We start from the raw sequence: 17,486 nt of genomic DNA, 5'->3' as shown, positions 1-17,486 counted from the left end.
TTGCCTGCTCGGTTGGACTGGTCTATCATGGGCTGCACTATTCTTCTCCGGGCATTAATAAACCTGTAACCAAGAAAGTGAAACAAATCATTATTCCTTAAAAATAAAACGGGGGGTTGAGGAAGAGGAAAAGATGAATCGCAGTTGGAGTAAAACTAGATCTTGGCAAAATGGGACTCCTTCAGTTCTCTCCACTGCTCTATGTGCAGCCTCACGTGCTGCAAAACCTGTAACCCCCAGTGACCTTTGAGTACACAGGCTTGGGGTTTCTGAGTTGATTTATGTTTGCCTGTTTTACCACAGTTGGACACTTCCATTTCATCTTTTCATGGGGGAATTAGCAGAGTTTTCAGGAAACAATACTAGCCACCACTCCTTTCAATTGCAAGGAGAGAAAATTGGTGTAAAGAGTTAGATGCTCATAAGGGCATCTGTTACCTCTCCTAATTAGTGACATTTCAATCTTATGTTCTCTGACTTCTTTTTCACAATTTTTATCAAAACTGCCCCTACCTCTTGCAAACCTAATTCTATTTTAATGCCCACTATTAAGATAATGAACTGGGATGGCAGCACACCATCAAATGAGAGAATGTCTGGAGTTTATCACCACTAACTCACACTGCTTGGGACTTCAGAGAAATGCATTCCTTGTAGAGATTTCTTGGGGTGGCTTTTTTTTTTTCTTTTGCTCTTTATGTAAAGTCTGAGGTCAAGGCAAGGTCACAGATATACAGTAATTGAACTTATAATTTTGCTTTCTCCAGCTAGTACTGAAAATTTATAAACATCTTATTAAGGCACTTAAGTTACTTTAAGTGTCTTAATAAGATATTTTTGTACAATTATTTTTGTAGCCTCTCCAAAAGGGACAAGTCACTGAAATGTAAAAAAGTAGTTAATATAAGCTCTCCAAAGTCATACTCATGAGATTCTAACTCTTCAGATCCGTTTGTACTGCATAATATTAAAAATTACATATCAAATCTAGAAAAGGAAGAGGACATATTAGATTCTGAAATAGTAAATTCATTTTAGTTCCCAACTCAGATCAAATCTGAGCGGGACATAAAAAATACAATGAAAATTTTAATAAGGTTCTATTAATAATTAAAGGATCCATAGTCCAGTATGAATTCTAGTTTGTAAGTCTGCCCACTTCAGAAAGGAAAATAGTTCCTAAAAACCAAACCATTAAACAGACAGGGACAGGTTTTCAAAACAAAAATGCATACTTCATAACATTTTAAGATTCTCAATATCCTGTATTCTTGTGTTCTTTCATTATCTGAGAAGTATTTGAAACAAATAATGAAACTAGAATCTAACTAAAAGGTATACTGTTCGTGCTAATTCTTGTTGGCAACACGTATTATATCAGTTCTTGTATATGAAGTTCCTGAACTGCTAATAAAAATATTTAAAACCCAGGTCTACAACAAATTGTGTTGCAAATCAGGTTATCATTATCTTGTATAAACCATGAAAATTGGAATCATGTGAGCAGAAGGTTAGATTAATTCTCCATTCTCATTATAAGCACAGGTGTAGCACAAACACCATGTGAAATAACCAATTAAAATGAAAAAAAAAATCTGCTTTTTCATTAGCTGCCTTCACTGCATGACCAATTAGAAAATTATTTAATATTAATATTCTGCATATACCAAAAGTAATTTTCATAGTAACTAATGTAGGTAACAGAGCAAAAACATCTCTTTATCTATGGTACTGTTCATAATCTGCAGACTCGTAGAGAGAAGGAATTCTGTCTATTAACTTTCTTTTTCCAGACTTTTTAAAAACATAATCTTTTATGGATATGACTTATACTACTTACCTAAAAATAGGAAGAGACATTTTTAACAGATGAGAAGACTGAGCTCAGAAAAATTAGATGACTTCTTTGAGGTCGCATGTTACCAAAGAGATGTTAATAATTTGCTAAATGACACACAGCTGTCAGTGGCAGCGAGCACCCTTCTCTCTGGTGCTCTGGCGCAGTGACCAGAGCACCGCAACTACTGTGCCACTCATCTAGAATATCCAGACTAAATAGATATATAAAAATTAGCTGGATTTGAGCCAATTACCACTGGCAGCAACCCCAGTGTTTAGTCAAGGAACAAGCATGACTGTGAACATTTTGTAAATTGAAAATTTTGATGGCTGCACTGTTTATGTGTATAGGCAAAGATAAGGCTATTCAAAAAGAGAGAGAGAGAGAGAATACAGTGACTTGACTTATCTGTATTCCAAAGCTTGTCTCCATCATACTCACATGTTCAGACTCCAATAAACTAATTCATAATAATCAACTCAGGTTCTATGACTATTAAAGTCTTGAGTTCGTTTTTAAAAATTACACCTCAGGTTTGGAAAGGGCTGTAACAGTCACTTCCTTTGGTCACTGACATGAATCTCCTGTATGATATCTGTCGCCCAAAAGGACATAGGTAACCCCTGCTGAACTAATACAGCACTCATCACCTTATTGAGAGGCCACCCCATCTATAAACAAGGCTGTTAGAAGGTTCTGTCTTACTTGATCAAAAATATTTATGTTGGTGCAAAAGTAATTGCAGTCTTGCCATTACTTTCAATGGCAAAAACAACAATTACTTTTGCATCAACCCAATAGTTTCATCAGTACAACTCCTTGGGGTACTGCAAGCAATTCTAATTTTACTTCCATAGGATAGCCCTTCAAATAGTTAAACATAGCCATTATGCTTTATAGGCTTCTCCCCTCTAATCCTTAGGTTAAACATCAGTGATTCTTTAAAAGTGCCTTCTATGGCCGGGCGCGGTGGCTCACGCCTGTATTCTCAGCACTTTGGGAGGCCAAGGCGGGCGGATCACGAGGTCAGGAGATCGAGACCATCACGGCTAACACGGTGAAACCCCGTCTCTACTAAAAATACAAAAAATTAGCCGGGCGTAGTGGCGGGCGCCTATGGTCCCAGCTACTCAGGAGGCTGAGGCAGGAGAACGGCGTGAACCCGGGAAGCGGAGCTTGCAGTGAGCCGAGATCGCGCCACTGCACTCCAGCCTGGGCGACAGAGTGAGACTCCGTCTCAAAAAAAAAAAAAAAAAAAAAGTGCCTTCTAGAATGTGAGTCCTACTAGGATCTTGAGTTCATTCGACACCTGGGTCACTCTCTGCTTTCTGCTCTCTGCTCTCTCTGCTCTGTAGGCTGATCTTTGTCTATGTCCTCCTGAAGCCTTGCAGTGAACACCACCAAGGACATTCATTCCAGGCCTGCTCTGATCCCCAGGTAGAAAGCAAATACACACAAAAAATACCACAGCCTCTTAGCCAACTGCCCACAGGTACTAGATGTTATTTGTTTCTTTTTTGGTGGCAAGAACTGTTTGTTGTTATTAAGAACACAGATGTAAGCTACCCCTAGAATATGTAGATATCAAAGGGGGAAACCTTTAATTAAAAAACAAAACATAAACAAAAACACTGAAAACCTGAGAAAACCTAATCACCTTTTCTGAGCCGTTTGACCACATTAGTAGGTCTACCTGCAACTTCTTGTGAAACATTTACTTTAAAAAATTCAATATAATGAAATATCATTAGTACACACAGGATGTAGTAATCTCTCAGAACGTTACTGAATTACAATTACTACACTTATATGAACAACTTATTATTTGGGGTCATGATGGACATCTATGTGAAAACAACTAAGTAAATAGCAAAATATTTTATTTTTTAAAACAACATCACCTTTTCAATCTTAAACTGTCTCCACACTTGATTCCCTTTAGTGTATTTTATCATGATCCCAGACTATTTTATACATCCTCTTTGGAATTATGCTACACACAGCAGAGCCATGTTTAGATGGCTTCAGGGTGAATTCAGATACAAAAACATTTTCCTTCTGGGCAAAGTAATAAAATGACATTCTTGCTCCTCCCACTATAAGTCAGACTGAGGTCAGTTCCCCCATCCCTCTATCTGTTTAAATAAACTGGTCCAGCTGTTTGTTTCTAAAATGCCCTTTGACCTTGTGTCTCATCCTCCCTGCTTTTGTGACAGAATGCTTTACTTTTCATTGTGGAAGAGTCTAAATTATCAAGAATTCTCTAAACACTAAACCAAAAAAAGAACTGTACATATAATGTGAACTTAAATGAACATATTGCCATTTTAAAATCCTGTAATTTTAAGAGGCACAAGTAAAATAGTTATCTTAAGCCTATGTGTGTGTATGTGTGTGTGTGTGTGTGTCTGTGTGTTCAAATATATATCTACATTTATGTATGAGCACATAAATATATATTAGAGATTCAACATAGAAGAAATAGTGTTTTGGAAGAGAAATATAAAACAGAATGACAAAATTCTGGTTTGAATATACCATAAAAAATACATTCTCCAACAGCCACAAAATGATTTGAGATAAAATACAAATACATATCTATGAAATACACACAATCTTAGAATTTTCCATACTGATAAGATCTCCTTTACAAAGTATGTTAGTTTAAAGATGTAAGAGGAAGCTTTTGCAATTTTACAATTGAGGTCCTCATATTATATAGCCCTTAAAACTCAGATGTGGAATGTCAGGAGTACACAGGCACCTGACAGTTTTGCTCACTCATTACAATAGACAGTTACACACCTTGGTTTAATGAAATAGAATTCAAATTTGCCATACATTGGGATTCTTGAAAAAGTTAACCTTTTAGTATGCTTTAAGGTTAGAAAATGTCTCGTCTGCTTTTTCATTTACATTCGAACGTAAGGTTTCTTAAAATCTAGTTTGTTTTGAAAACACGGTCTTCTTTTGTGAAGTACTTTTTAAGAACAGGACTCCCTGCAGGTGGTGGAAGACTGAATTAGGAGAAGAATCTTTATATTTCCTTTTTTTTTCCCACAGAATCATGAATTAGAATTTCTTCTTCTGACCAAACTATTGCCAGTCTCAAAACAGAAAACCTTACAAAGGAAAGGAAGACAATGGGTTTACTCTACAGCTTTACTTCATGTCCATATAGAAATATATTTCTTTTTTACTTAGTTGTTTAAGACTCAAGTCCTAAAAAGTGAAAGAGAAAAGTTGGCAGGGGAACAAAATCTCCAAAAATCTGAGACCTGGATCATCTAAAAACTGAATTTTATTTTGAATTTTTTATAGGAATCGGACAAGGAGAATGGGAAGTGACTGTGACTCATGTTTAAAAAAGAAATACAGGAAGTTTTGCTTTGTTCTTTCTTTTTGTCCCCAGATGTTTATTTATCATTAAGCTTTTTTTTTTTTTTCCATTGGACTAATTTCATCTATCTCCTTTTATTCTCAGTCTTTGGATACCTGAATAGTTTTCTGAGCAAGATCTGGCAGAACAGCTTTTTGAAACTGACCTTTGTCCTTTAGTTTATCCTCCACTCTTTTCCCTGGTCTCTTCCCCCAAAACCGAATTGCTAAGTTTAGTTTCCCTGTGTAAGAACCAGGAGGGGTGAGGAGATCACATTGGGCATCTGTTAGGAGCCAAAACACAAAGTAGTTTCCCAGTTTCACAGGCAACATTTTCCACATACCTTTGCCCTTTTCCTCCCTTGTATGGCTCTCTGTAATACTGATAAAAGTTAAAAAAAAAAAAAAAAAAATTACTTGCTCACTTTCAGAAATGGCATTTTCACCTTTACTCAAATAGTTCTATTCCTCAGTGTTTACCACTCCACTTACTCCCTGATGATTAAAGGAAGCCTACATTTGGTTACGTTAGCATGCCACAGGCAGCTTAGTAAACCACAGAAAATCACAATGGTGTTGCTTCCAAACAACAACATGACTCTGCTTCACCCCCGTAGTGTTTCTTGCCAACTAGGCCTAAATGAATTGTCAGCAGGATAGTGGTGAATATAGAATTACTTCAGAAGGTTCCTAACTAGACACAGAGAAATATCATTTTACAACATCATGTACCTAAGAAGCTAATCAACTATTAAGAAAAGATTTCATTAATTAGTTAGATCGATTAGTGGCAATGCCTTCTATACCTATACTATCCCTTCAAGGAAGTGCTGATTATAATAATCTTTTATTAATATTTAGCTATAGTTAGGAATATCTGTATACAAACTTAGTAATAAAAATTAACACTGTGCATTCTTAAGTATAAGATTTCTGCATATACTATTCTTTATTCAATAGAAAATAAACATGCACAGATGATAATTGATATATAATTCATTTTTGTGATTTCTATAAATATTTTCAAATTTTAGAATTTAAACCTCATGAAAAATCTTCGAATATAAAATGTCTCATTGGAAGGTAGTTGTCACATCCTGACATTTTGTTATTTTTCTATTCCAGGAATTTCCTCACCATAACATTTCTTTCATCTATATCATAGTCATTTAAATAAAATCAGATCTACTACTTTTTTTTTTAAGTCAGTATGCCTTAATAACTTTTAAGGCATGTTTTATAAACAAACCCTCAGGGAAAGAGTTCTAGTTATCTCCCAAAGAACTCTCTGTTCTTTTAAACAACAACAACAAAAAATCACTCAGAAATTTTTTTATTGCGATTCTTTATTTTAGATTTACATTTACTTATTGGATTTAATGATCCATAACTGTTGGTCTTCAGGGTCCAAGCCTTCTACACTCCCTTTTCTTTGTGAAATAAAATTTCATGAAACATGATTTTAAGACATTCAAGAAAGTTGACTCATTCTCAAGTCAAACCTTATGAAATCATGTTTTTGGCACCTTTTTCTAGTTTCTTAACCTCCTCCAGGATCTAACAGTTCCAAGAGTACAATACATCATCTGTGTGTCTGGGGGTTGGGGAGGTGGAGAACAGCGGCAGGAGGAGAATAGACAGGAGGGGAAAAGGGAGCACCTCTCCTCTCCACCCACCCGATAAACGTAATGTTGAAATTTGCTCAAATCACAAGAAGTCCATCAATCAGCCACATGAAAAATTTTCCTTCTCTAACGGTGTTGGGAGTATTTGCCAGATTACTCTAGAAATAACTGAAGTTGTCTACCCCAGTTGAGGAAGCTAATTACATATACAATTTTCTTTTCTTTTCTTTTTTTTTTTTTTTTTTTTTTGGAGACAGAGTCTCACTCTGTCTGTTGCCCAGGCTGGAGTGTAGTGACATTATCACAGCTTAGTAACCTCCACCTCCCTGGCTCAAGTGATCCTCCCACGTTAGCCTCCTGAGGACTACAGTGATGCACCACCATGCCTGGTGAGTTTTTGTCGTTTTGTATTTTTTTGTAGAGATAAGGTTTCACTATATTGCCCAGGCTGATCTTGAACTCCTGAGCTCAAGCCATCCAACCTCCTCAGCCTCCCAAAGTGCCGGGCATGAGACACTGCACCCAGCCACCAAAATTCTCTTTAAAGCAGCTTGTGAAATGAATCAATCACTAGTTGACAATGATGATGCAAAGTAATAACAAAACTCATGTATTATTTTGGACTTAGGCACTAAAATAAATTTCAAATAATTCATCACTTGGTATGTATTACAGAAAATTTTCCTTGAAAGCAAATTTTGAAACCATTTCTTTATTCTTAAAAAAAAAAAAAAAAAAAAAAGTGATGGTAGGGAGCGGTGGCTCATGCCTATAATCCCAGCACTTTGGGAGGCCGAGGCAGGAGGATCATTTGAGCCTGGAGTATAAGATCACCGTGGGCAACATGGTAAAACCCTGTCTCTACAGAGAAAAAAAACAAGAATTATCTGGGTCTGGTGGTGCACACCTGTAGTCCCAGCTACCAGGAAAGCTGAAGCGGAAAGATTGCTTGAGTCAGGGAGGTGGAGGCTACGGAGAATCATGACCATCACGCCACTGCACTCCGGCCTGGGCAACAGAGTGAGACAGGGTTTATATTTATATTTAAATAAATATGAAATATTAACTTACATGTAACAGACAATTTGCCAAATTTGAGTTTGTATAACCTTATGGAGCTAGAAAAAAATTGTGGTTTAGAATATAGATTTACAATGATTATTGGCACAATGTAGAAGATGATCTAGGATAATATAACAAAACTTCCTCTACTAATGAAAAAGCTAAAATAGGTATAATAATATCTTCAAAGAATAGAAGTGTCTTTCTTTAGTTTAATAGCTGAACCATTTTTCATTTAAATTCCAATTTTTCCTTATTCACAAAAAGTCAATAAAATTGAATTTAACAAAACATCCCTTACACATTACTGAATAAATGTATCTATTTAAAGCAAATTCTAGTTTTCTGCCAATCTCCATTATAAATAGGATGAGCAGATAATTTGTCAACTAAACTGGGACACGTTTGAGAGTGAAGAGGCACTGTTAATAATTACACTGGGCAATAGGCATAAACCATGAGCCTCCCAGGCAAGTGGGATGCATGGTCGCCTTAATGATCAAATATGCTTTATTTTTCCAAAAAAAGTTTCCCCCAAATAATTTAAAACCCCGTTATGTTAGAATGGCGACCAGCCGCCGTATACATCACGTTTTTTTGTTTATTTGTCTGTTTGTTTGTCTTTGAGAGAGTCTCTCTCTCTCTGTCACCCAGGCTGAAGTGCAGAGTGGTTCGGTCTCAGCTCACTGCAACCTCTGCCTCCTGGGTTCAAGTGATTCTCCTGCCTCAGCTTCCCTAGTAGCTGAGATTATAGGCAGCCGCCAACATGCCCAGCTAATTTTTATGTTTTTAGTAGAGACAGGGTTTCACCATGTTGGCCAGCCTGGTCTCGAACTCCTGACCTCAGGTGATCTGCCCGCCTCAGCCTCCCAAAGTGCTGGGATTACAGGCATAAGCCACTGTGCCTGGCCAAAATCAGGTATTAAAGAATCTTAGCTCCATGTTGGAGTGCCTTTGAGCTCCTTCCTTTCTCTAGGATCTTGCCTGTAGTAGCCTCAGCTCTCCAAGTCTTCAGCAACCATAAACCTCCAGACCTGGAGTCTCTGCTCATGTCAAGAGAGGATATCTCAAAATTTAGCTTCATTTCTAGTTCCGTCTGGTTACAAAATTAGGCTACAGAATGGCACAATGAAGATGATTTGACTTGAATGGAGGCTTGCATCTATTCCTTGGAATGTTTACTGTGACCTCTGCTTTAATGAGTAAAGCTTGAAACCTAAGCTCTATGTAATAATATATGTCAATATGTAACCTGTAGACCTTTAAAATACAAATGGAAACACACTTAAAGGAGAACAATCTCTCAAATAAAGACAATAACATTAGCAAAATGACATCTTGGAATTTGTCAAATCTTTGAAAATGCTTATGGTCATCTAAGTCATTTTGAGGGAACTTTGTGAATTTTACTGCTGAGTTGCTGGATTTCAGTGTGACTTTTTTTTTTTTTTTGAGATGGAGTTTTGCTCTTGTTGCCCATGCTGGAGTGCAATGGCTCACAGCAACCTCTGACTTATACGTTCAAGTGATTCTCCTGCCTCAGCCTCCTGAGTAGCTGGGATTACAGGCGTGCACCCCCACTCCCAGCTAATTTTGTATTTCTAGTAGAGACGGGGTTTTTCCATGTTCATCAGGCTGGTCTCGAACTCTGACCTCAGGTGATCCGCCTGTCCCGACCTCCCAAAGTGCTGGGATTACAGGCATGGGCCACCGCACCCAGCCAACTATCCTTTTCTTTGAACATCATTCATAATTATCACAGTCAAAACACTACCCAGTGGCAGGGAAAGTCAGAGCACTGAGTAGTGAGAAGAATATGAGAACTGAGTGGGAAAACTGCCACTCACTGGCTCTGAGATCTTAGCAGTATTTAGGTGCTGAAATTGGGATGATCAAATGAAAAGTGCTTTGCAAATTATACAAACCTAAGACAGGTGTTGGCTGTGATACTGTCATTCTCAAAAATACATAATGGTACCAAAACTTGCATATGAATGCTTATAATGGCAAGAGATGAATATCAAATGCCCATCCACTGATAAATAGGTAAAAAAAAGATACCTTATATCCATACAATGGAACATTGCTCAGCCATGAAAGAGAATGAAGTACTGATAATACATGCTACAACATGGATGAACCTTGCAAGCATTATGCTTAGTGAAAAAAGGCAGTCACAAAATACCACATATTCCATGATCACATTGCTGAAATGTCTAGAACAGGCAAATATAGAGACAGAAAGTAGATTAGTGGTTGCCAGGAGTTTTTGGAGAGAGAGATGGAAGTATAAAGAGGGGTAATAGCTAAAGGGTACAAGGCTTCTTTTTAAGGTGGTAAAAATGTTTTCAAATTTACTATGGGGATGGTTACATAACTCTGTGAACATACTAAAAATGATTGAATTAAATGGGTGAATTGTATGGTTTATGAATTATATCTCCATACAGCTGTTAAAAATAAGTACAATCTAGTGGATTGGAAGGAGCACTGGACTAGGAATCAGTCCTAGCCCTGCCTCTAATTAGCCCTGAGCCTCATCTGTCATATGATGCATAAATTCTCTCCCTCCCAGGACTTTTACTCTATGGTTCTGTAGCACAGGGTTTCTAAAATTCTAACCCATGTTCCCTTTTGGCACACCAAAAATCTTATATTCCTTTGTTATTTGCAATTTCAAAAGAAATAGCATGACTAAAAACAATATTTAATTTTCGATATGCTTTTCTAATACTATATTCACTCAAAATGATTGTGACATGCTTCTTACGCGCCCCCTCCCTGCTCTCTGCGCCCCCTCCCACCCCACCCCAAGTCGTGATCATAGAAATCTCTGCCATAACCTACTATACTTTCCTTTCTGTAAACAGTATTGTCAGGTGACCAGCCAGGGGGCTGAGATCCTACATCTTTTTGTACATATTCAATTCTTTCCATAAGCTTTTACAACATCCCCCAACCCCTCCCTGGCCCTTTCCAGGTATATCTGAACTGTGACCCAAACTAGGGAACAAATAAAGTCAACCATGGCAGATGTCCTAGTGATATAGGCCAACAAAACCCTTCAACCAGACAACAAACCTCAAGACTACTGGTATGCATTTGATTTAGTTAGCATCCTAGAGCAAAAATACTGAAAACTTACATGCACGTGTGTGTGTGTGTGTGTGTGTATAATTATATGGTGCATTAACTTCCATCCATAGGAAACATAGTGTTTTTGAAAAAAAAAAGTGACTTTATCAATTTTAAGTCAGATCTCACCAAGGGCAGGACATTTATTTTTGAGCTAAGTTACATGTAACTCCAATCATCTTCCCCAGACCTAGAAGAATTAATGTGTTTGAAAAAGGAAATAGTTTTTCCCTTCTTCAACCATAGGATCTAATCTTGTGAGGCACTGGTTAGTTAAGAGGGTTAAAAAGGAAAAGAGACCTCTCAAAGATGTCGGAACAGATTAATATTTTTTGTTTATTTGTTATTGTTCAGGCGTCAGGAGCATGATAGAGTTAATTATTTTCCATATTAAGGGGTCAGGCTAAGAGCATTGTAAAAATGGAAATGAAATAGACAGGAAAATATTGATGATTAGGAGGGCATTAAACAGGACAGCCCTATATTTGCCAAAGTTACAGGCATCCACGTTGTTGGAGGGTTTTTGTTTTTGTTTTTTTAATGTCCTCTTTCCCCTTGAAAATCAAAAACGAAGCAGAACATAACCCTCAGCGTCCACAGAAAGCTCCTCGGCATTCACACACTGGAGCAATGCAGACCGGATCTGAGACCAACGTTTGCCCTCGGAAACACTTCCTTCCCCCGAGCCCCTGGCTCCACTCCATTTTTCAAGAAAACTGTTCTATTCAACCAGGAGGCAACATTTGCCCCATTTTTTAATATTTCAGGCTGACTTTTTAACCACTCAAAAATGCTGTTTGTTTTCTGTAGGCACAGCCTGAAGCAAGATGATGATGTAAGTGAGAGGAGAGAGAGGGTCTCTCTGGGTACTGCGCTTCCGTGCTTAACGGTTAATCACCCAACACCAGCCTCAGCAACTGTTGACACAAAATAGGTGGAGATCAGGTCTGTGCAAGCAGAAAATACCAGAAAGGCAAACTATATGTAAACACACTTAAGACAGATTTGACAAGAATAGACCTAAACCTGACTTGCTAGGAAACTACTAATGTCTAAAGCTTCAATGCCCCCCTTAGCCAAGTCTGTTTCCCCTTACAGAGCTTCCTTTGAGAAGATAAGGAGTAACATTTTAAAAACTAAAATACATTTACAGAAGACAGCTGAGACATTTGTCCCCTTGGTTCACACAGTGAGTTTCAAATCTGCTCTTACATACAGGATTTATGTAATGTAATACAGTTCTTCCACATATACTTGGAGTGGAGCCAAATGAAAGAGGGGGAGAGAGAGAGAGAGAGAAAGAAAGAAAGAGAGAGAGAGAGAGAGAACACGTACACACAACCACAATTCAAAAAGTTATTTCTCCTGACCTATAAAACTCATGCAAAGAAGCAAATTGATAATGCTTAAACAGTCTTTTAATCTTATCTAACTGACACCTGACAACCCATTACTTATAGATTATTAATGCATCCACTAAAAAGTTTGTCATGTTCAAAATTACTGGAGAAAAAGATTGAATGCCTGAGGAAAAAACAAATTTTGCTGTACAATAACTTCAGAAATTTCGAGCCTATTATCTGTCATGCCCTTCATAGACTCATAGCACTCTGCTAAAAACAACTGATTTATCTTTATTATGAATCCTAAAATGACAGCACACATCTTTTTCATGTCTTGCGATAATGTTTAATTTCATCTCGTTTTTATTTTACAGTGTTTGATTTGCTTATTTAAGATGAGGAAAAGTTACAACTACAACTTTTTAATTAATCTCTCTGTTTGTCTCTTTATCAAAGTGGTTTTTTTCCTTCCCCACTCCTACGGTAAAGCTGGAATGAGAGTTTCAGAGCACGCACTTTACTTCTCTTTGATTCACATTATTATACAGTCTAGAATATTACAGCTAAAAGAGTTATTTGAGTCCTGACTAATTAGTCCTACTTGTCCATTTTAAACCAGAGGACACTGTCGCCTACATCCAAGGAGTGGGGATGAAGGATGAAATGTTTTGATTGCAGCGACCTGTCCCTGCATTTCCCCTTCCCATACTTGCCCTGTGTAAATTTGAAGTTGTCATGAGGCTTACACCTTAGCCACCTGTGGATAAGGCGTAGCCAAGCTCTTCCCCCTTGACCGTAGCCCCTCATCCCTACGATCTCTCCCGGGAAATGGCAGTCAAGTCCTGCTCCTTCAGGCTGCCTGAAGCACAGCCTGTTGTTTGCATTTCTCTGACCAGATACTTTCAGACACACTGAAAACAAGAAGACTGGCTTAATTAGGATTTGCAACAAGAGTTGTGCTGACCTGCATACCATGTTCAAAGTCAACCACCATGCCACTGGTTTCATTGCCTTGAAATGAATCATAAATATTCAGATCATAAATATTGGGTCCCTGCTGGGTAAATCAAGTCTCCCAACTCACTCGGCTCTGAGCCTCACTTGAACCCCAACCCTACAGGGCCCTGACACACTTCCTCAGGTTGTACCAGCCAGATCGCAGCTTCCAGCTCGTGTCTTGTCCTGAGAAGCTCTGCAACTTCCTTTGAATGCTGGCTGGAGGAGAAACAGTAGTTACACAAAACCGTATTTGGACTTTCAAATCCACCCTTCCTACATCCTAGACCTTCATTTCTTTTCTCACCTAGACTTAGGGCCCCATGGCGGAAGGGGCAGGGTTTTTCCAGCCGGCACAGTAGTTCAAAGTGTACCCTTTCATAAGAAGCTTTCATCTTTAACAGTATTAACGATGCGATTTTACGCAGTGGGGAAAAGCTCTGAGTAAACTTATGGTGTAAAACTTACAACAAAGTATATTTAACAGACTGCAGAGTCATTTTCAAAGAAGACTGTTTGTTGGAAATTTTTTAAATCTGCAGGGAAAAAAAAAAAAGCAGTGTCTGTGTTGAACTCTTAAGACTCTCTGACATGACAATACCTGAAGGTTTCTAAATTCACAGCTCTTTTCCCTGCAAGCTATTTGCTCAGCTTTCCTAATAATACCCTGCCTGTCTGGCGCCCCGCCAGCTCTGTCTCAGGCAATATGCAAGCTAAACATTTTTTGACTGATTTCAATATTTTCTTATGAGCAACTAGACAGTATTTTATCTAGTGAGTATTACTGATTGCTATAATCTAAGCCCAGAGTAAGCGTCTGTAAAGGTAATATTATTAGAATTGACACTGAAGGTGAGAAGCATAGCAATTAACCGAGGCTTGAAGAACAACAACCCATTCTGAAATATTCTGGGGAGTTCTTCCATTTGTATTTCTCCTTCTTCTTTTTAATATACCGCACCTGTTACTCCATTGATCAATTAGGAAGTCTACTTTAAATGTAGGTTACACTTCAATTCTCAAGGGAAAAAGTTAAACCACCTGCTTAATACAATTACTTTCTATGTGTGAAGCTGTTCCATCCCTAGTGGTTCATAGGCAAGGAAAATCACCAAACAGCCCGCACTTTAATTTTGTAGTTAAAGAGCAAACAAGTGACCCAGAGCTTCTTGCATCGTGCACTGTTTTTTTCTTTTTTTACATCTGTTTTCCTTGCTTTTGTGTCATGCCTCTGTTTAGCTTTATTGACAAAACAATCTGTGTCTAATATTCAAACAACATCTGTAAAATGTATTATTAAATTATGTTGGAAGAAAAAGCAGAACAATTCTATGAAACCCTATGACCCCTATTGATTTTTAGATCACAGAAGTTGAAAGGATAATTTGTGAATGTTTTAACATTTACGTCTAAACAGGTACCTATATTTATAGAATCTTTGATTATTTGTAAAAGTATTTGCTACATTATTACCATAACTCAGAAAGAAACTTGACCTTTAACAGTTGAATCTGTTTATTATAATAAAGGAGATCTTATTTTTAAAAAATAAGTTTACATTTTTACTTGCCAGTGGCATAAATCTCTAAGGATAACATACTTTTTTTCCCACTAGTAATAAATGGGAAGTGATGCCTGAATGCTTTGCAGCTTTGAAAGCAATAAATGAAGTAACTAGGAAAATCTGGTATGAGCACTAAATCTAAGAAATGTAGAGTACCATAGTTCTGAACAGTGTCATCTTGGCTGCTAGGATGCAACCTGGAATTTGATATACCCTCTTGATGGAGAATAATTTTTCTCTATATATAAATACTGTATTTCACATACACTATATATTTTGCACCTAAAACCCATATTGCCTTCTCAGAGCATAAAGGGATAATCACTTAATATCAGGCCTTAATGGGAAAGTGTTTGGATGAGGAGTAGTAAACAAAGAAACTGTAAAATGTATTCAATACACCCTAGGCCAAAACTCTGCTGAGGCAGGAGGTGACTGAGGCCTCCAGTAAGTACAACACAATCACAAGAGATAAGTTTTCATCACAGGGAATTCCCAGGTCTGCAACACTGGTGTGATCATGTATAAGGGAATTTTTATCTGACCATTCTACACTCACATTTTCAATATAAAAAAAATTAAGTTGGTCTATTCAGGAGAAAATCAACCAAGTATTGATTGTGTGTGTGTATGTGTGTTTTCTGTAAAGTTCTACTTAAACACTTAAAGGTTTAAATAACCATCTAATCTCAAAATTTAAGATGATTCTACTTAAATTACTAAAACATTTAGCATATTGATAATGTTTGCACTGCTGATATAACACAAGTATTTGTTACAACCACAACAACAATAAAAAAGCAAAAAGACAAAAGCCCCTGATGCTATTATTTATCATTTTTGGATACAATTATAATTGGGAGCAAGGAACCAAAGAAGGAAGAATACATAAATCTATGGTGCATATTATGTTTCAAAAACGATTACACTTTTAAATCTAAGTCTACCACAACATAGTAGATTGAAATATTTAGGCAACTAGTTATGGAGGTTGATTTTTAAAAAACAAGCAATTACATCAACTACTTAGATAATTTATGTAAAAATATTTTACTCAAATTATTTACATAATTGCCTCAATTCTCAAAATATTTATTGGCATAGACTTGGCCTATAATGTCACATCTAATAAATTTCACATTCCATCCTAGGGTCCACATGCTGTAAGTACTGATGCCAACTGTTTTAAGATTCTTTCTCTCCATTTTTATTCTGACAATTGGATCAAAGTAAGAGTTACAACAAGACATTCTTTTGTCCAGATTTTCTCTTAATCAAATCAGTCTTATTGTTTTACTTTTAAGTTCTCTCTTTTGCCTTTCTCCCCTCAAATCCCATGTGCTTTAGCCTTAGCCACCTGAGGCAGGTAGTATATATTACTATGTCAATTAGAGAAATGTAAAATTAGTTCAGTGATGAAGTGAAAGAACCATTAAAATGTAGCAAACTTCTTGTCTATTTTTCAGTCAAAGCCTAACTTAAAACTGCATCAGCCAGGGTTTCTATGACACTCTAACAACTAGACATGAGTTTATATTTTTCACTTACATATTATATATTTTGATACATTATGTTGCTGCCAATAATTATGACTGATCTACACTCAACCTGCCCTTCAGCATTTTATTGAATTGCATTTCAACAGTGACTCATAGTTCATACAAAAATGTACATGTGTGTTAACAAGTTTTAAGAAATCCAAGAAGGAAGACACAGATGTTTAAATAAGTGAAAGGGAAATGCAGAAATACTAATGATGACATTTTCAAAATTATTACTTTTAGCAGGAAATAACTTTCCTGCTATGTACTGATACTCAGTATAGATAAGATAAAAAACATTTTTTATAAAAATGTTTATAAGCTGGGTGCAGTAGCTCACGCCTGTAACCCCAGCACTTTGGAAGGCTGAAGTGGGTGGATCTCTTGAGCCCCAGAATTAGAGACCAGCCTGGGCAACATAGCAAAACCCCTGCCTATACAAAAGAAAAAAAAATTAACCAGGCATGGTGGCATATGCCTGTATTCCCAGCTACTGGGGAGGCTGAGTCAGGAGGATCACTTAAGCTAGGAGTTGGAGGTTGCAGTGAGCCATGTTCATGCCACTGCACTCCAGCCCAGGCAACAGAGCAGGACTTGGTCTCAAAACAAAACAAACAGGAAGAGGTTTCCACAAAAATTAATAAACCATTAAAAATTCAAATCAAACATGCTATTGTCATTATTTGTCAAAATGAAGAAAAACGATCTCTCTTACAACTTTTGGTTACTTGAGGGACATTTTCTACAGCAAACAAAGTTGTTAAATGTTGAAACAATTGCAAAATGCAAAGCACTGAGGTGCAAGAAAAGCTACTTCTAACTCCATATATATACAAGTAGAGAGAACCCACACACTGCACAAAATGACAGTTAAGCACAGAATTGTGTTTCTGTCCCAAATAACTAAGTAAAGGCTATTTTTAAGTTATTTACCTGTGCAGAATTGAATAGCAGTGTCAAATTTAGGGTAAAGTCTGTATATAATTTAAAATTATTTTAGAG

General features: G+C 37.1%; 1 protein-coding gene across 5 annotated transcripts in view; it reads right to left on the bottom strand.

Moving 5' to 3' along the window:
* Nucleotides 1–17,486, bottom strand: part of MEIS1 (Meis homeobox 1) — a 138,063-nt gene that overhangs the window by 5,280 nt on the left and 115,297 nt on the right. For 4 of the 5 annotated variants that reach the window (XM_025354456.1, XM_025354457.1, XM_025354454.1 and 1 more), the window contains one exon: nt 5–63. In XM_025354456.1, coding sequence (XP_025210241.1) covers nt 5–63 — 59 coding nt within the window. Of the gene's footprint in view, nt 64–17,486 lie in introns of all 5 variants that reach the window. The other variant, XM_025354455.1, reaches the window with a different exon arrangement.

The sequence above is a fragment of the Theropithecus gelada genome, chromosome 13 (genome assembly GCF_003255815.1).
Source record: "Theropithecus gelada isolate Dixy chromosome 13, Tgel_1.0, whole genome shotgun sequence".
Classification (NCBI taxonomy): domain Eukaryota; kingdom Metazoa; phylum Chordata; class Mammalia; order Primates; family Cercopithecidae; genus Theropithecus; species Theropithecus gelada.
The sequence above is the reverse complement of the archived record's forward strand: the minus strand, read 5'-3'. Positions and strand labels throughout refer to the sequence as shown.